The sequence below is a fragment of the Metopolophium dirhodum genome, chromosome 5 (genome assembly GCF_019925205.1).
Source record: "Metopolophium dirhodum isolate CAU chromosome 5, ASM1992520v1, whole genome shotgun sequence".
Taxonomy (NCBI): domain Eukaryota; kingdom Metazoa; phylum Arthropoda; class Insecta; order Hemiptera; family Aphididae; genus Metopolophium; species Metopolophium dirhodum.
Genome location: NC_083564.1, coordinates 32,397,037 through 32,418,244, shown reverse-complemented (window position 1 = coordinate 32,418,244; position 21,208 = coordinate 32,397,037). Strand labels below are relative to the sequence as shown.

Genomic DNA, 21,208 nt, shown 5'->3' with positions numbered 1-21,208 from the left:
TAAATCCTATTAATATGTCCATTTATACATAATATATTAACAAAAATCGTAATATTCTTTATTTAAATATAAATTGATGCTATGGACCGTTTACCTTTTAGATTCTGAGTGAAACGATGAATGTATTGATTTTACAATGATGTGTGTTTTTTTTTTTATTTTTTTTTTTTTTTATTTTTTTTTTTATTTTTTTTTTTATTTTTTTATTTTTGTGTCTGTGTACACGATAAGTAGTCGAAATAATGCTTCGATTTTCGACTTCAGTATCTTGTTCGATGGGAAAGTGAATATCGTTGGTGCATTGGGGAGGTCAAAATTTTAATTTCCCAGTAGTTTTCAAAAGCGATGTGAAAAACAAAAGAAAAATTAAGGAAAAACGGGAATTTTTACGCAAAATCGATTTTTAACAAAATCGATTTTGGTTATTGGTGTAACTCTAAAACAAATGACCGTAGATGCATGAAATTTTCACTGGTTGTTTATATTTGCATTTTCTATACACAATACAATTTTGAAAATAATTTGACTTTTTTTGAACTGTTTACGGACATTGTCAGTTTTCAGTTTTTTTAAATTTTTTTTCTATAAATATCAATAAAATTTTATTTGTTGGGTAAAAAAGCTTGAAAATTTAATAGAAGGCTCCTAGGTTATTGTTTCAAAGGCAGATGAAAAAAATTAAAAATCCTTAGTCACAGTTTTTTTTTATACACGTTTAAAGTTCAAATCTTGAAAAAATACGGAAAAATCACGAAAATTTGCAAATTATTTTGAGTTAGAAATTCATAAAAAATTTTCTTTTTAAATCTAAGATTTTAAAATCTAATACAAGATTCCTCATAAGTTTGTCTAACTTTATCAAAAAAAAAATTTCTACAAGAAAGTCAAATTAAATTTTTATGAGCGTTTTAAATTCATATTTTTACAACATTAGATATTCACTCGATTTCTCATGTACCGATTTCCTTATTTTCTTGTAATTCAAAAACGAATAACTGTAGATACATGAAAATTTCACTGAATGTTTATATTAGCATTTCCTATACACCATACAATTTTGAAAATATTTTGACACTTTTTGAGCTGTTTACGGGCATTTTCAGTTTTCAATTTTTTTAGTTTTTTTTTCTATAAATATCAATAAAGTTTTATCTGTTGGGCCAAAAAGTGTAAAAATTTAATACAAGACTCCTGATATATTTTTACAATAGCAGTTGAAAAATATTGAAAATACATAGGCACAATTTTTTTTTATAAGCATTTAAAGATCAAATTTGGACAGAATTTATCAAAATCTCGAAAATTATCAACCATTGTAATTAATAAATTATAAAATGTTCAGTTTTTATAGCTAAGGATTGAAAATTTAAAACAAGATTCCATGTAAATAGATAATTCGGTTACCAAAAAATCTAAAAAATACACAAGCACAGTTTATTTGTATAGTCATTTTAAGTTCAAATTTGGACGAAATTACATAAAAACCTAGAATAACTATTTTAGTTATTTTGTTGTGATTGTATAATATTATTCGTGGGCACTTGAAACTTCTAATTTGTAATATTTTCATCGATATATTATGATGATAGTATCACGGTTTGTTGTTGATGTATAACGCGTTATATGTACCTAATGGATATTGTGATATGATTAATTTGGAATTTATTATAGGTCAATTTTTTTTTTAATACCATAGATAAGTGTATAATATGTCTTATACCTAGACTGACATATCGTCTCCACTCAGAATCGTTTTTCTTATACAATGATATATCATTGAATTCAAATTTAATACCATCCATTATACAGTGACCCACTTGTAACCTACAGTACAGCAGAGCGACATCCACTTGCCCACCTTTTTTTATCTGACCTGTGCTTTATATTTTTCAACACTTAAATAGCTTAGCTAAATTTACAACTTCGATATAAAAAAAACAAATTCTAAAATTATTGAGCTTTTAGATAGATTCAGAAAAAAATTATAAAAAATTTATAATTTAGATTCAGTGCGGAGCGATGAATGTATTGATTTTACAATTATGTAAATAATTAGTTTCTGTATACACAATAAGTAGTCAAAATAATGCTTCGATTTTCCACTTCAGTACCTTTTGCAGTGTGAAAGTGAATCTAGTTGGTGCATTCGGGAGGTCTAAATTTAAATAAAATATTAATTATAAAATTAATTTTAGATTCAAATATCAATAAAATTAGATTTGTTGGTTAAAAAAACTTGAAAATTTAATAGAAGGCTCCTAGGTTATGGTTATAAAGGCAGATAAAAAAATTAAAAATTCATAGTCACAAATTTTTTTTATAAGCATTTAAAGTTCAAATATTGACAAAATACGTAAAAATGACGAAAATTTGCAAATTATTTTAAGTTAGAAATTCATAAAAAATTTTCTTTTTAAATCTAAGATTTGAAAATATAGTACAAGATTTTTGAAAAACAATTAATACATTTCCTGTTTGTTAAGTTATAAAAATAGAATTAGATGTTGAGTTCTTTTTTGAACATTGCACTTGGACAAATTAATTGTAGAATTCGAATTCCTCAAATAAATTTGTTTAATTATCCTATGGCTGATGTAATTAAAAAGCAAGATGCTTCACTTCAATTAAAAATATGTGAGTTGTAAACAGAGCCATATTTATCTACAACAGATTGATGCGTGATTTTCGAAAACACCACTTATTAAAAAATATTCACTTTTACGAGATTTTGCATTGAAAATATTTAACTTACAAAAACTATTGACTGTGATTATTATTTCTACAAAGCATTGTTTTACTATACATCGAGTGTCGAATATAGCGAAACAAACATTTTTTGATAAATACAGAGTATATACTTTATGACTACGATGATATGCGATAAATTTTAATTAATCCATTAAAATATTAAGTCATTAATTGATTGTATCCATCCGATTATTTTATTATGTTATCCATTGCTACAATGAATTTACCTAGTGTTTTAGTTAAAGTCGCTATTTAACCACATACCATTCAATATTTGCCTAACATTATTTAACTAATTATTTAATTTGTCCAAATATATTAGATATAAATTAAATATAATAATTATAAAATAATATATCAATATAGAATAAATAAAATAATTATTATTGAAAAATATATGAATATGCCGTATGCCGACGTAAAATTGCCGACGTATGCCGTATAAATCAGAGAATAAACTAAATACTGTAATATATATAGTATAAAATGTTTAAGTTTTACAATGATGTTTTTTGGATTTGATTGTTTCATCTATACCAGCGATACTTAACCTGTGGTCCGCGGCCCCTTGGGGTCCGCGATACTCATGTCGGGGGTCCGCGGCAGCCTTAACACATAACATACGTCAATAAATGACATGAATGCATTATTACAATATTGTTGGATTATTATTATATTTTTTTTCATATATAATAATATGTAGATTATACCCCAAATAATTGTATTATTAATATTTATTAAGTATAATCAGTTTTTCTTGTTCATACGAAATTTACATGCATACAGCACTGTAGTCCCGGCAGTCTTATATTTACTTGCCACTAAGTGCAGTTGATCGATGGTACTCAATTATGGTTTTATATTACCCATTTTTATAAAAAAATTAATCGTAATAAGATAATTATAAATGTGTATGTTTTGTTATGTCTACTTATGTAATTTGTTATATAAAATAATTATTATAATTTTGGTTATGATAACATGAGATATTTTGTAAAAAAAAAGGTATTCGAAAAAAAATTGTTAAGGAGGTCCGTGATCTACAAAAGGTTAAGAACCGCTGATCTACACCAAAGCGCCACCGGCTGCAGTGCGAAACAGGCGACCAGGTTATTATTGCAGTAGGCATGCAGTGCGCCGCAACTCGCATGTGGGCCGTGGTGGTCTTTTTTCACTACATTAGTGCATTGGTGTGCGCCCAGCCTAATTCTAAATTTTAATTATGATAAAATAACTGAAATTATTGATTAAAAATCTTGAAAGCTTTGAAGCCTTGAAAACTTTTAGGATTTTACTAATTGTACGTACATGAAATATTTATAAATAAATATCGAACAATCTTTGGCTGCTATCTTTAAAAATTGTATAGTATGATTCGCGTGGTAAGTATGCAGTAATCACAAAATACAACTCGATACGTACCCTTATTATCTTAATAGCCCAATAATATTATAGGTATTGATATACATCAGACCTCTGGATAAACCTTTTAGATTAAAACGGACAATAAATGGGTTTTGTCAGCAAATAAGAGTCATTTTTGGAAGCTTTTAGTAGTTTTCTAGAAAATAGCGAGAAATTACCAACAACTTCATGGGATAGAATCTGATGAGTGTAGACTGTGGACATCTTAGGAATGGCTAGAGCCTAGTAGAGAAAGTAAGGAGCACTCAATTAGGTTTTGGAGTGAAGTAGTAGATTGTGAGATTGAGGGAGTATGTTACAGAGTCCGAGTCAAATGAAATGGTTAAATGTTGAACTTTATAGTTAAGATGATGTAATTTCCCTATTCGTTTTCTCTCTTTGGCCCACGCGCAACATGGTAAATTTGTGTTAGCAGAATCAATCTAGTGTGGTTAGCTTTAGTATTAGAATGAATTGACCTATTATCAAATTTAAAGTTAACACCATAATATATGAGTTTGTGTGTCAGATTTTTACAATATTTTTAATTTAAAGCAATATTTGAGCATTTTTTAATTCTAATATTTTACACACTCATAACTTGTATGCTAACTGAAGTATTTATCGTAAAAAAGCCAATAAACAAAGTACAAACACAAATAATATTCTTAATTTTAAGTCTTATAATAGGCAAATTCACTCTAATACTAAATCTAACACTGGGTAGGGTCTACTGAGCAGAAATATGCTATGATGCGCATGGCTGCATGGATGAGAGAGAAAACAAATAGTGCGCTAACGGTGATAATCTTAATGGTAAAGTAAAAGGTGAAACACAAGAAATTTAAAAGCCTGAACAATTTTTTGTACTTTTTAGTAATTCTAAACTTCATATTATTTTCATAATTTATTTATTTGAATATTTAATAGGTTTAGTGTTTGATTTTTAATATTGTTAACGCTTGACAGTGATCATTTTTTAACTCAATATAAATTAGATGATTTTAATTTCAAAGAATACATAGGCACATGAAAATAATTAAATATGTAATAAATCTTACAAGGTCAATCAAAGTTAATCATATGCAGAACTCAAAAGCAGAACCATATTATGTTTTCTAAATATATTTAAAATAATCTTGAACATCATTACCTACTCAATTTATGCTGCTTGCAAGTGTTTAAATAGTTGTTTCCACGGAAAAATATTTTTCCCAAATAATGTACTATGCTGTGATATTAATAGCTAATGATATATTTTCCAAATGTTTTTGGTTATTACTTGAACAAAAATTATATTTTATTTATTTATTTATTCTAAAATTTCAAAAACAACTATCCACAAATTGGACGCATAGCTTATCAGACATTTAAAAATTTAAATTTAAAATACATCCTATAAGATAATACCAGCATATATTATACTAAAATATTTATATTATATATATATGCTTTGTCTCTTCAATTAATTTTTAGGATGCATAAATTTATCATTGTTTAAAAAAAAAAAAAAAATAATAATAATAATACAATAATAACGTGCACAGAGACAATTAATACTCAAACTGCATCATGTCCTTGCCTGTTTTTCAAATTCAAGAATACTTTGTCCTAATAGTTAAATTCAAAAGTTTTGATAGGTACCTACTTAATAAAATAATAATAATGTCACTTTAAAATATAATATTACACAAATTATTTAATACATACAGATTGTATGGCTAACTTAAAAAAATAGTTTAATGAGCAACAAATAATTTTTAATGTGTTAATAAACATTATTTTGTATGTATATTTAGTGGCTACAATTCAAGTTTAATTTTTTTTAGAATTGATTTGTGGTAGGTTACCACCTAAATTATAATAATGAAATCACCAAATGCCTATCTAACACTATTATACATAAATTAAATGCTAATAAGAGAACAAGTTAATGAGATACTTTAATCTTCATCTAATGCTAAGCAGTTTGTTAATTTTAACAGCTACACAATTATGAATAGGTAGACCTCGTTAATAGGTCTATGAGGTAGACACAAGTCAACATATTTCGACAAATTGCTAAGTATACTTTCATTCCGAGTTCTTAATAGTCGTAATAGACAAATAACAATACTTTAATTTAAAATAACGTATGATAAATATATAAAGTTAGATTTTATATTTTTATTTATTTAACAAGTAGTACCTACATATACTGAGTAATATCAACTCTCAACTGATATTCATTCATAATATCTTTTACTTATATTAAACTCTTACACCGCCAACAATATTATTTACATATGACATACCTTATAATTATTATTATTTTTAAATTTTAAATAACTATCAGCATTTACTTAGATCTCAGATGTACCTAATATCCTCGCTAATATCTAAGTTTATTCCAATTTACATATTTAGGTAGGTGCCATAAATAATCTTAAAATAATGGCTATATATTATTATGGAACAAAATTTTAAGAATACCTAACTGAATACACTTATAAGTTATAATTAATGTACATACCTATTAGAATAACCTACAATAATAACTATTAGGTACCATAATGTTTTAAATTTATTCTTATGTTTTTTTCAAACTAAAAATTAATAAGCAAGTGCCTCGGTAAGAACTTAGTAAATAATATCTATAATTTTATAGATATACACAGAGATCTACATATTATTAAATAGGCAGTATATTTTAGGAACATGGAAGGAAATATATTATCTCAATAATTTAAATTCTTATAAATCCAAACAAACCTACCCAATATAGCAATCTTTATAATACTCAAACTACCTAATAAACAAAAAATTATAGGTAATTATATTTATAAAAATTTGTTTTTTTTATAGGTAATACAATATAGGGACTTTAGATGAAAAATAATATTTATGTGTAGTAGTGTAGACTGGTAGATAGTAGGTACTCAGCTTACAAATGTATGATGTTATAAATATTTTATAATTACTTATGTATTTTGTTTTTACTCTAGTATCTAGTTAGGTATGTTTATGTTTACCAGAATATTAATCAAGAATTAATCAATCAACTTTTATGAAACTGAGTAAACATCATCAATCTAATCATAGTATTAAAAACACATTAATAAATAATAAATATACTTTTATGTTTTCTATTTGAAAAAAATATAACATACCAAGACTTTTGTGAACCGCCTTTCCAACTCACTCTTGTCTGGCATCGGTATTTTAGTCCGAATACTCGCTCGCAAATTATGAGTCCTGGGCAATTCTACAGGCAAATGAAGCTGATGCTGCGGAGTGGAAACCGGCGAACTGTATTCGGGCTTACGGGTTTGTATGTTGCCCATTTTCACGTCATCCAATTTTGGTTGCGGCACAAAAAACTTTAAACAACATAAAACTCGCGCCTCGTCACCATTCCGCATTTAAAATCGATGTGATGATTTTCACTGAATAATTAAAACGAAAAACATCAACTTAAATGCAACAGGTGCAAGTTTGAACATATGGACCGCCACGTACATGAGAAAATCGAAGATCACATAATTATATTTCCACAGAACGTAGCATTATTGACACAATATTAATGAGCTTGTTGCAATTTTACTTGAAAAACAAAAACTAAACATAAAAACAACAACAAAAAAACATAAATTCGAATTTTCTATCACACGGACGAAAAACAACAGCGACAACATCACCCATCCACTCGCGAGTACTGACTACTGAGTGACAGAAAACAGTGAAAACCATAGGGTAGAGACAACAATAATATTGTGTAGCGTAGCGGCTAGCGGCGGTAAACGCAGTTGTACTCGGCAGTCGGCAGTTGTAGTAAATCATAAGGACGAAACGAGATGGCAGTTTCTGTCTTTCTGATCAATGCAGTGTTGCCCGATCTTCGTACCACGAAACACTCCGAAACGACGTCGGTGTATAAAAATATTGAAATGGACGATTTTTACAGTGAAAGGAAGGTATATAATAATAAAATAGGTATATAAAATTTAAATATGTAAGCGTACGTCTATATTGTATATATTATTTATAATATAATATTATCGATATTATAAATTATAATGCATATTGTATTGTAAACGTAATAAGAATACAAGTGCAACTTTGAGCTTGCAACTTTGCAAGTATTGGTATTTGCAGCGAATGTGAACTAAGTATAGTGTTGTTCGAGGATAATCGTATATTTGCGAAGAAACATACATAATTCATATTATATAGGTACTTATTTTACAATCGATGTAGGTAGGTAACTAGTAAGGAGACAAAAGTAAACTTAAGAAAAACATAATACTATTGTCTATTATGCAACACCTTGAATCTATATATATATCATATATATACATAGGTAAGTATTATTAAGTAATATAATATTGTGAGGTGTATAATACAATAATTATCATACATTACATTTATAAATGTATAATATATAGGTATACTATTTGTTATGCCTATGGGGGTGTATTATACTTTCCTGTAGTAGCTGGTACCTATATATATTATAACATTATGCAACATATACTAACTAATAAGTAACTTAATTAAGACCTGCGCAGATGAATAATATTGGTAAATACCTAGCATAATATTATAATATAAGTGCATTATATAATATTTTGTTGGTACATCCCTACAAATTGAAAATTATTGAACACGGTTACTTCAAGAATACCTACCTACAATAATTATATTGTTACCTATAGGCTATAATATGTATAGTCGTATACTCGTATAAAACTTGTATTGGTAGTACTTGTACAGTTGTACTTATATACTAGCTTATGATGAGTTTTGATACTCACTATAGTACTACACACTATAATAGGTAGTCAGGTAGGTATACCCGCAATTTAGTAGATATTCACTGTTCAGTGTAATGTTTATAATGAGTAAATCATTGGTAAATACTAAATATGCTAGTCGTCCTTTTTGTGGTTCAGGGTTCTCGGTAATGTATGTAGACGCCACATTTTTACTGAAAGTTTAAAATAAAAACTAGTTTAGTTTGAAATCAAACTCAATGTCATTTTATTTGATTATTTAAATTTGTTTGTTATAAACTTGTAACATTTATAGGTATGTTGTATGTATAGTATAGGTAGGTATAATACCTGTATAAGGTATACATTTGATTAACCAAGCACGAAGCACCTAAATTAAAGAAAATATTTAAAATATATTATTTGAAATTTTTTTATGGTTAAAATATTTTATAAGAATTAATAAATGTTTGAATGGAGAAATGTAAGCTTGGCCAGACAATATACCTATATATAGAAGGCAAGAGATAGGTATCAGAATGTACATTAACTTTGTGTACTTAAAATATAAAATATTATACTATTAACAATAATAGCAAACAGTAAGTAATAAAAAGGTTTTATAAATTCGGCCATGGTAAATTTATCCATGACCTGATTCAACCTGCAGGCAACAATAAAATTAATCTTAGATATTGTGTATTTGTGTGTAGAGTCGAAAGTTACTGCTATAAATGTTTATAAACATATTTATACAGTATAAACCAGCTACCTAACTTGAAAAAAATAATACAAAATCACTCATAAGTTAAGGTAAAATTGTTTTTCGTTTACATAAAAAAATTGGTAGTTTATACAATGGTAAAAACTGTAGATGCAATTTTCTTCTATTTAGAAACTTCTTTCAATATTAAAGAAATTTATTAGAATTAAGAGCCTAGTGAATTTTTTCTTCTACAAAAAAATCTCATTCTAAAACCAATACATTTATAATTTTTATACATTTCATTCTTCGGTGTGCATATGAAAATTTTAATTCTTGAAAATGGGCAATCGTATATGCAAGGAGATTGTTTTGAAGACTAACATACATTTTCACGAAAAGAACAACGTTTTTGGAAATTTATTGCTTACATAAACTGATAACATATTGACATCTTACAAAACAACTTTTTTAAAATAAATTTATTTTTACTTTTTTTTAATGAGTATTATAGGTACCTTTTTTAATTTCAACACACATTTTTAATTTTATATTCCGAAGCAGAATATTCTTCTTAGAATACATTTATACATAAAAATCTAATTTCGAACAAATAGGTAGCGACTAGCGGATAGCCGGTATGTACAATGATAATTAATATTTAGATTTTAGACATTAGTTATATATACACTGTTCCAAAAGAAAACTGTCACTTTTCGCGCATAAAACTGACGGCTGCGGCAGTGCAAAGGCCAAACTTCCCCCACCTTGCTAGCCGACGATCGTCAACGTCTCCGAGAAACATCAGCTAGCGAGGTGGGGGAAGTTTGGCCTTTGAACTGCCGCAGCCGTCAGTTTTGTGCGCGAAAAGTGACCGTTCTCATTTGGAACAGGGTATAGTTAAAAATGTAAGATCGGAGAGAGTATACGTATACCTAGGTGTGGGTAACCCCGAAAAATGTTGGTTGGTACACTGCAACTCCGCTCATCTGAACTTTAAATACCTAATATAACAGTTATAACCACAACTATATAGGTCCCTGGCTTGTACCTACTACAAAATATAGGACGTACTTACTACTTATATTACGAAATAAGATTTTTATATTATATCATTGTCCATTTTTAAACCATTTTCGAATCATTATAATTTTGAAAGCCATAATATATAACATTACACTACACTACACTTAGGTGTACTAATATAGGGTGCTACCAATGGGTATCCTCCCTAATCCTAAGATCCATGTCAACCTTTTACTGTCAATTATCAAACCTACTTATTGTACATAAAAAATTGAATAGACTGTAGATATATTTCAATATAATAAAAAAATAATAAAATAAAAGTATACTAAAACAAAATATCAAATATTACTAATATTATTTTATTTTTATTATTATTATTCTGATACCCGTATCTTTTACCGTAGTTTTTTATTACTTTGTCTCTTTTATCCTTTCCGTTTTTTCGTATTGGGTTTTTTCTTCGACTTTAATTCCGATTGCAAAATAAATTATATAAATACAATTTATTTTATGTTATTTCTGATTTTATCTTATAGAAATTTTCATTTTCATTTAAATTTCGAAGACCTGACACCTGAGTATTTAATACAAAACCCTTTGTTTTAGCTTTTGTACTTCTGTTATTCTAATTTATAGTTATACTTAAAAAATTGCATTGAGCATTATTCGATAGTCAACCAATGTTTATTTTTCATAAGTGATGGAAATACGACATTATAATGATGCACTTTTGGTTTTTAAGCTATAGGTATTTAAATAGCTAGGTTTGCAAATTTAAAATTCTATTGGTTGAGCCGTTAACACGAAATTGACATTACAAAAAACCCTGTGTTTGTAATGCATAATATATACTAAATATAAAACTATTCATTAAATATAAATTTCTAATAGAATGACCAAATATTTATTACAAAATATATGAAATAATGGAGAAGTTTATCTATGAAATTGCAATTGCAACAATCAGATAATAATAATGGGTACCTACATTTCGGCAGCAATATACCTATTACATTTACGAAGACTGAGTATTTATGTGACATTGTGACCTATATTATTATTTATTAGCCTATTTAATTTCGATGTAGTATTCAATTTATAAAATGAGATATCCATGATACTTATAATATATATGTCATGTTTGTAAAAATATTGTTATAGGGAATGATCACTTTATTTTACATTAGTCCATTATTTTATTTTTAATCGATGACATGTAAAGTGTTTTTAATTATATAGACAAGAGGGAAACATTAACAACAATTATTACATTTCAACCGTTAAACCGTTAAATACTTTGGAATGAAAAAAGATTATTAGTGATACAAATTAGTAGTGAGTGTTCCAACCATAGTTATTACTTATTACATTTTAAAATCAGTATTAAGAATACAATTTTATTTTAATTAAATTATTTTAAGATAAGGAATTAATACAGACAAAAAAAAAAATTGTACAAAAAAAACTAAACTATTTTTTTTGATAAGTCTGTAAGGAGAGAGCTGGAAAATGAATTAATATATGATGTGGAACTCGCATGATTCGCCTCCAAAATTGAGGAGGGTAGGTCACGAGGGACTGTGAATTGTGATTGAGCCCTAAGTTGAATGAGTGTCAAACGGTAGCAAATTATGACTCATCCACAGCCTAGAGTAGTGCAGGAGTACAATACAACCACATATACAACTATATGGTTTCATTTTCATGAAGATGTTAGGAAAAATTAGTTTGAATACAAGACATTATTAGATGCTGCAGAGAAATTTTATCTTTTAATCACCCATAGACATAAAAATTATTTTTGCATATATTATATAACCTCAGCGATTAAACCGCTAAGGATCTATGACCTAACGTATACAAATGGAACAAATATAATATATTAATATACACACTTAAATTAACGAATGATTTTAAATGTTTAACTTCTAGCTGGTTATCCCAATACTCTGCAATATGGCGACCTAACTAATATTATAGATAAGTATTAGTGTATTAGGTACGTATAATTTATTGTAGTGCGTGTGCGACACACCTAATAAAATGCGTAATTCAAACCAAGATTAATGAAGTATGCTGTGTGATTAATATATTATAAATACTGGTTGTCTGGTTACATATTATATTTATATATATATTAATATTATGTATACTATAGTATACATAGTTATAAATACTAATAATTATAAACTAACATAACTAACGTCCATCAACAAATTCATCGTGAAAAATTCCTTTCTATGTACAATAATTTAAATTATGGAAAAATATCCTGAATACATTTTGAGAACAAAAAAAAATATGAAAAACCTATGCACTATAAGTTGAAAAATCGGGCAAATTTATAACGCTCTGCTGTACAATAGGTGTCCAATGAAGGACTTTATTTGAGGCACGTGCCTCAGCTTAAAAGGTGTCGGGTGTGCAAAAAAACTAGAGACATTTCACATATAGTAAATAATTTATTAAGTACACACTAAGACTAAGCCAATCATTCTCAGTTACCTACCATTTACAATAATACAATTAATGTGCCTCATTAGTTAATGAAGTTCGCAACGCCACTTCTAGAGTGTCACTGTAATGCATTTGTTAAATTTAAATTCAATGATATAAAATCGTTGTATAGGAAAAACGATTCTGAGCGAATACGGTCTGTCAGCATATAATATTACTAAGTATTTTTGATGATATTATTGTGATTAAAGTAATTTATTTAACTATTAGGCATTAGTACAACAGTAGGTTAAATTCATTATTGACAAAAAAATTTCATTTGAAAATGTATTTGTGTGTATAAAATATAATAATATACTCTTAAAGTTTTATATACCCCAAAAAATACTTACAATAAAATAACTAAAATCGTTATTTTTGGTTTTAATATATAATTTCGTCCACATTTGAATTTAAAAGGTGTAAAAAATAACTGTGTTAATAATAGATTTTTTAGATATTTTGGTTACAGTATGAACTATTTATGAGAATTTTTGTTTTAAATTTTCAACCCTTAGCTATAAAAATTGAATATTTTATAAATTATAATCTTTTAACTATTCAACTTTTTTTTAGTTTCCACTAACAACAATTTATGAGTACTGTTTTAACATTTACAAGTTTTTTTAAACTTTTTGTTTATTTTTTCTGACGCTTTTGAAAACTATTTATATTATTAATAATGATGGTTTTATTAAAAAATAAAGACGACATGAATGGATAGCAAAATTCAAAATATAAATCAAACTTTCCCGCCAGAATACCGTTTCCAAAGATATATTTCATACAACACGAAACTCTTGGTCTTTTCCAACCTCTTTGCAATCAAACATAGAACAAATCGAAGAATTTTCGTGATATCGGAGTGATAAATTCCACGTTATTCCTTTTAGGTCTGATTCTTTTGTGCTTCGGGTCTTTTGCCCTCTTTCCACTGCCTTGGCCGCGTGTCAGCAACCGTCTGTCGTTTTTACAGTTCGATTCCCGCGCCCCCGGTCGTCAATTTTTATAATGAAGATCTTCAAAGACATTTTCTCCGGTGACGAGATGTTCTCGGACACCTACAAGTTCAAACTTATCGACGGCGTCCTGTACGAGGTGTACGGCAAGCTGATCACCCGTAAAATGGGCGACGTGACGCTTGACGGCGCCAACCCGTCCGCTGAAGAGGGCTGCGAGGGCACCGAGGAAGCCGTGGAAAGCGGCGTGGACGTTGTGCTCAACCACCGTTTAATGGAAACATACGCGTTCCCGGACAAGAAATCGTTTACTCTGTACCTCAAGGAGTACATGAAACGGTTAGTGGACAAGATGACCGAGAACGGCAGCACCGAGGTGGATGTCTTCAAAACCAATATCAACAAAGTGAGTTGAACGGGTTTCTCTCATTATGCGTGCGGATCGCGCTCCCCTGCCGTATATGAGTATCTAGTGCCTATGCGCGATAGGTTGTGTCGTCGCTTTGTCCGGCGTTAATACCGACTGACTTATGTTTTCCGCAGGTAATGAAAGATCTGCTCACGAGATTCAAAGAACTTCAGTTCTTCACTGGCGAAAACATGGATATCGAAAACGGCATGGTGGCTATGCTCGAATACAGAGACATTGGTGACGACAATGTACCAGTGTTGATGTTGTTCAAACACGGGCTCGACGAAGAAAAATTTTAAACAAATATTATTTGGTTCAATGATACTATCATTTTCAATATATTTCCAACATGTTTCGCTATAACAACTTTATTAAGCGATATAAAAATAATTGTTTGAAACAAATTACTGTATTTTTATTTATCCATACTCAACCATATAGTCAATTAAATAAATCCAAGATCTGATTATCTTATAATTTAATAGTACCTACTGGTTTTAATCTGATGCTTTGGGTTGCTAATTACCGATATTACTAATATTATGAATATCAATGATTAAATTAAAATTCATCGGTATGAACAGTAATTTATTAGTGGCCCGTATCAAATATAAATATATCTGTTCCAATAAAGAATATACCAGTTCTCCCTTTCCACTGGTCACAGGTCAGTAGTCATTACATATGCTGTTATGTGGAGATGTGCACTGCCAGATGAAGACCAGTTGCCGCCTGGTATATTATCTTATGGAACAGAGTACAGTTTATGTTGCCAGTATATTTTATTTGTGAGTTTATGACATGGATAGTTTTTATAAAATTAATATAATGAGGTACACTGTACATTGTACTGTTTATATTAGGGATCCCACATTTATTTATTTTTAAATACGGGACATTTTAAATCATGCCTATCTTTGCAATTTACATAGTTGTGAAAATGAGGGAGTGAAAGTTTAGTCCCTCAAAATTCAAAAGCTATAATTCATCGTTCGACCATATAAAAGTTTATTTTTACTTTATAATTAGGAACTAGAATTTTTGTACCTGAAAAAAAATTGGATATTGGGACCTATGTTAATAATTAACATACCTATTACAGAGTTAGATATGTGGTATATACTATTTATTCTTTGAATTCTTAGTAAATAATTGGTAACTAAAATTGCATTTAGTCTCAATACAACTTTTCTTTTTCTTCACTTTTTCTACACAAATCAATATCTAAATGAAACAAATATAATTAAAATTAATCTTATCATTTATCAATCGTCATTTAAATTTTAAAATGTTAACTATATAAAAACATTACATTTTTTAAATAATTTTAAAATATTGTACATGGCGGATTATCCAAAATACGAGACAAAAGTTACTTTGGACCTTTTGTTGTAACTCTTCATACACATACAGTACGAATGGGATCCTCGGTTTCAGTGGCGTGTAGCATAGGGTCCAAATGTTGCTCAGGCAACACCTTAAATATGGGTGGGTGGGTATTGATAGAGGAAAAATAGGAAATTTTATAGGTCAGGTATAACAGAATGATGGGGGGTAGGTCACCTAAAATTATTTGAGCAACACCAATTTTTTTTTTGATGTACGCCACTGCTCGGTTTATATATTAATCAAAACCTAAAACGGTTCTTTTATTTTGCATTCATTGAAAAGCATCATTTATCACAATGTCAGCTAAGAATTAAGATGATTAGTTTTCAGACTTAACAGTGAATGTTTTATTTGGATAAAAACTATCAAAATATTAGGAATTTATTAGATCAGATAAGCGGCCCACAGTCCAAATTCGGACCGCCAATATTAAGAAATAATATATATCAATAAAACAATGAGCAAATAACCTATAACACATCAACTGTATCTTCAGTTCATTATTAAGTATTAACTGAAATTGACTACCGGCAATTAGTGCCAAGAAATTTTTTTTGAACAGTTGATGTAACTTGTAGATAGTATTTTATAGTCTACTCGAGTCCTCTTTTATCTATTCTATTTAAGAATTAATTTTAAATTTATTAATTCAAAAGAGACAAGAATTGTTTGTTCTATGTTCAAGTCTACAGTTTTTGGTCTATTTATTTGACTGTAGTGGCATAGTCTATAATATAGACTATATTATATGTATTTAACAAAATATACATAAAAATATACATAGCATGTAATATGTAAGTAAATGGTTGATATATGTTGCTTCATACTTCTAAATTCATTATCAACATATTTTTAGTCATTCAACTTTATTATATTGATATATAAGTATAAAACATTTATTGAAATATATTTTTAATCTGATAGTTAAGAATATTTATCATAGACATCTCATGATAAAATTAATGAATGATACTCATTTTAAGCCTTTGAATAATCTATATTGAATATTGTACAGTATATAAAAATATAGTGTGATCTATTTTATGTGCTACAATGCTACATTATAAATTGTGATTTATGTACTATTGTACCAATTTAAAAGTGTTGTTTGCCAGTATGTAACCTTGAAGTAAGAAATATGAATAATTATAGTATTTAATAGAACATAATATTATGACTCATCAATATTTAATAATAAAATTTAGTTGACTTAATGTTTTTTACTCTCAAGGTACCTATTAAATAATTACTGGTTGTCTATAGTTATAAACTTATAGTTAAAACTGAAAATGATGATTTAATTCAGAAATCTAAATTTATTCATTATTTATTTTACATACATGATACATCATATTATTTTATGATAACAATCGCTAATTAGCAACAATCAATAATCCACTACAATCCACAGAAAGAAAATCCATTTAATGTTCATCATGTGGAATGAATGGCTTTCCCCAGCGTTTTTCCCATAATGCTATGTACTCTTTTTTGCGTTCTTCTCGTTTGGCAAAGTATTTTGGATACTGAGCTTTTTCTAATGGATGCCAAGAATCCAATACCCAGTCGGGAGGAAAACAATCTCGGTCAAACGCTGTTCCACCAGGTGAAGATGGAACTAAAAAAAAAAGGACATACACGTAAAATAATTGTATAGTATACAGAATAGTTAAAACAGTTCAATATTTTACATTTTATTATTTTTAATTGTTTACTTTTTTGAAAAATGTTTATGATTATTTTTTAATGACTCAGTTTTGTATAATAGGCTGTGGCGAACAGTGTTCATTAAATTCTTTGGTAGCCACTACTAGAATGTTTAAATTAGAACTAATAAGAATTTCTTTATGGATATAGTAGGTACTAGTATAACTTACTTTACTTATTCACATATAAAATAATCAAAATTCTCCATATACAGGGGGGAATTGCTGAAAAAAAAGTCCCACACTAGAAAAAAATCCCAATAAAAAATATATCAAAATTGAAGAAGAAATATGTTAAAACAGTATTGAAAAATACACTAAAGTTACATAAAAAATCATGTAATATCATAAAAAATGTATAGTTGTTAATTACTTAGTTAAATCACATATTAAAATATAATAAAATCTAATTTAATAAAAGTCTAAAATAATAAATACAATTATAGTACCTATATAGTTATAATAATAATGCTATAATTTAATATTTTAATTAGGTATACTCTGTTCAGCGAGACACCGCGTCACGCACCGACAAAAACTGGTTTTCCCACACAACACTCTGCAATTGGGGAACCAGTTTCGATAGCATGGTGACGAAATGTGCAGAATCGGCGCGCTCTCTCGCTGAACAGTGTATAGTACTTATCATTGGTACACAACACATTATAGACAATACATTTAAATGTCAATCTCACCATCACCTGTTAAATAAGACTCAACAATCACAATTGAGACAGTTAATACCATGATAGTTTAAGGGACTGTTACTTACTATGAAGACACTTGATAGTTAATGTCACAATCACGATAGAGGTATTGCACTACTATCAAACATGCTATGTGTATGATAGTTAGCATTGGATTTAGGGGGCTTGAGACACACCATAATTATTTTTTCAAATACTTATGAGTTGTGAACTTTATTTTTCCTAGAATTAACTTTAAATAGCTTATTTTTGTTAGGTTTTAAACACCTTCCCCTCAACAAAAGTACAAAAGTTATATACATTCCACTGACGATTAAGACTAGTTCTACTAAAATCTTATCTTATCCTTAAATACTTTTCATTTTATGTTAACTTAACAAAACAAATAATATTCCTATTAGCAGATCTTAGCAGTCTAATTAGCTATTATAATAGCCCTATTATCTAGTGTAAAACTGTAAAATAAATATAATAAAAAAGTACCTAATTGTAACAGTTTTTTTCAACTTTGATTTAGCTTATGTGCTATTTTACTTACACTGATGAGGATAATAATGTTGATTAGACCATAGCTCATGTTGACCTTTTTTCAACAGTTCTTGTGTCGTTGGTACATCTATTATATTCTTGTTGTCATCAAAACGTTTTCTTAAGCGCACAATATTAATTCGCATCAACGGTCTAGAAATATAAAGTAAAGAATTAGTTAATAGTTAAAAGATCACTAATTTACACTACATTGCTTGGGTACAACCCTTGTAACCATACTTAATATCAATTTAACTGTAAATAATTTGAATGTCAACTTCAGCTATGACCTTTATAAGTAAATAAAAATTGTATACAATTGAAATCTCTGTAAACTGTCGTGTTTTATATTAAGAACATTTAACATACTTATAAATTATTAAAATAATCCAGTTACATATTAAATAAATTTAATTTATATTAAAACTAGGTAGGCACAAGACTTAATTTTTTTTCCAATAATTGTATTTATATTTTAAGACATGGTAAAATTATTCTTATGAGTAGTTATGTTATTTGTTATACTATATTTCAGAACTCAAATTAAATATTAATAATTAATGTTTTTAGTATTATATTATTTTATCCCAATAATAAGTGTTTTACCTGTAATGATACCAATCCTCGATGGTCCTGCATGCTTTTTTATAAAGTGAACATACTTGTCTTTTATGAGTAATAATCTCATACGGTATATAAGACATGGTAAGGTAAATGTAATACCCCTTACTATATTGTTATATACAAATACAACAAATAAAATGCGAAAAAAACCAATAGATAGTTTTAAAGGGATTGAATATTCTGAAATTCCTATTCTGAAATCTGAATAAAATTTTTCATTGTTATCAACGTTATCAAAGAACGATGGGTACTTATCGTGTTATTTATAATATATACAAATTATATATATATAATGTAATATATTATGATTAAAACGATAAAAAACATATGATTTTCTTCGGGGTATCATATTTTCTTCAATGAGTTTTAATATAGTTATATAGTTATAACTTATATTACATCCTTAGATGATAGATCACTAGTTTATAACTTAGTTTATACTGTTTATAGGTATATGCCTTAGATCATAATATTAAATGGATGGAACATGGACTTTAATCTTTTGCTGTGTCCAAAACATAATATTACTCTATGACAGTCGTGGCGTGTATAGGAATTAATTTCAAGGGGGGGGGGGGATAAAAAAATATATTTGATTAATATTATAAATAATTAATCGTAGTATAAAAATTTAAAATACCGTAACAACCAAGAATACATTTCTGGGGGAGGGGATTTAAACCCCTATAATATACGCCACTGCTCTAAGGTCCAAACTGGAAACAACTGACATTTATTAGTTATTTTATAGTGATTGTTGACGCAACATAATATGCGTAATTACGCGTTATTCCCTGAAATTAAATGGGTGGAGTGGAATTGGGCAATTACCAATGAGCCGATGTCATATTATTATGTCCGGCAGTGGCGTATTTACGGGGGGTTCGGACCCCTCCCGTTAACTCGTGTCTCGTACATGTTAAATTTTGTGTTTTTACATGATTAAGAAAAACAAATTTTATCATACGATGCGAGGGATTTGTAAAAACTTTTCATCGCTTCAATTGTCAACATTTTCAATTAATATCGTCATTTTTTTTTGTTATAAATTTACATTGCTAGTCTTACATTGTGATTTTGCACAGTATTTACATTGGCACAGAAAATCTCAAAATCCCCGTTTGAGCAACTCCCCGGGTGGGGCTAAAAGGGTGAAAAATACTTAACTATCTATTCTCGTACCTACCAAATGTACAAAATAATTTTTATCCGAATCGGTCGAGCCGTTACGGAGGAGTTCATACACTAACACCGTGCCACGAGATTTTCATATATTAGATGATTAAAAACTCAAAAATTTTACAATAACTTATAAGCTCCCTACGGCTTTGTGTTCTGAAAATTATTTGGACCCTCCCCATAAGTCATAACGAATTCCTAAATACGCCACTAATGTCCGGTACAAAAAATATACAGTTTAAAAATGGTCGTAACTTGCTTCTCAATAATATCAATAAAATCGAGATGCCCTAGATAATAATCTTAAATTTAAATTTTATAAGAGGTAAATTCATTTTAGTTTTAGAAATTACAGAGTAAAATATATTATTGTTAACAATCCCAGTAAAAAAACCTTAAAAATGCATTTCAAATCTCAAAATATTCACTTTAAATGCACCATAGGAAAAACATATATCTTGAAAAATTAATTCAAAACGTATGTAAATATAAAAATCTATCAAGTTGTGTTAAGAAAAAAACTATGTTTTTATTATTTTAAATCATTTACAAAAAATTAAAAAACAACTCATA

General features: G+C 28.1%; 3 protein-coding genes across 3 annotated transcripts in view; 1 reads left to right on the top strand and 2 right to left on the bottom strand.

Moving 5' to 3' along the window:
• LOC132944787 (formin-like protein) overlaps positions 1-7,873 on the bottom strand; it is a 34,317-nt gene extending 26,444 nt beyond the window's left edge. Inside the window, exon 1 of the mRNA XM_061014294.1 lies at positions 7,302-7,873. Within this exon, the coding sequence (XP_060870277.1) occupies positions 7,302-7,553 (252 nt within the window). The 5' untranslated portion in view covers positions 7,554-7,873. The remainder of the gene's footprint in view (positions 1-7,301) is intronic.
• A 6,148-nt stretch (positions 7,874-14,021) lies between these two features.
• LOC132945462 (translationally-controlled tumor protein homolog) lies at positions 14,022-14,906 on the top strand. The gene is made up of 2 exons (XM_061015210.1): positions 14,022-14,496; positions 14,634-14,906. The coding sequence occupies exons 1-2, from the start codon at positions 14,143-14,145 to the stop codon at positions 14,799-14,801; spliced, it is 522 nt and encodes a 173-aa protein (XP_060871193.1). The 5' UTR covers positions 14,022-14,142; the 3' UTR covers positions 14,802-14,906.
• A 2,281-nt stretch (positions 14,907-17,187) lies between these two features.
• Positions 17,188-19,690, bottom strand: LOC132945507 (NADH dehydrogenase [ubiquinone] 1 beta subcomplex subunit 9). The gene is made up of 3 exons (XM_061015280.1): positions 19,439-19,690; positions 18,843-18,985; positions 17,188-17,509 (listed from the first exon to the last, which is right to left on the bottom strand). Exons 1-3 carry the CDS (start codon positions 19,534-19,536, stop codon positions 17,316-17,318), a joined length of 435 nt encoding a protein of 144 aa, XP_060871263.1. The 5' UTR covers positions 19,537-19,690; the 3' UTR covers positions 17,188-17,315.
• Between the last annotated feature and the right edge of the window lie 1,518 nt (positions 19,691-21,208).

What these genes read in the sequence shown, in the direction of transcription:
- LOC132945462 (XM_061015210.1), top strand. Translation starts at nt 14,143, where the DNA reads ATGAAGATCTTCAAAGACATTTTCTCCGGTGACGAGATGTTCTCGGAC. An exon ending in TCAAAACCAATATCAACAAA is followed by an intron (nt 14,497 to 14,633) that starts GTGAGTTGAACG and finishes TGTTTTCCGCAG; the next exon opens with GTAATGAAAGATCTGCTCAC.
- LOC132945507 (XM_061015280.1), bottom strand. Translation starts at nt 19,536, where the DNA reads ATGTCTTATATACCGTATGAGATTATTACTCATAAAAGACAAGTATGT. An exon ending in GAGGATTGGTATCATTACAG is followed by an intron (nt 18,986 to 19,438) that starts GTAAAACACTTA and finishes TTATATTTCTAG; the next exon opens with ACCGTTGATGCGAATTAATA. An exon ending in ACATTATTATCCTCATCAGT is followed by an intron (nt 17,510 to 18,842) that starts GTAAGTAAAATA and finishes TTTTTTTTTTAG; the next exon opens with TTCCATCTTCACCTGGTGGA.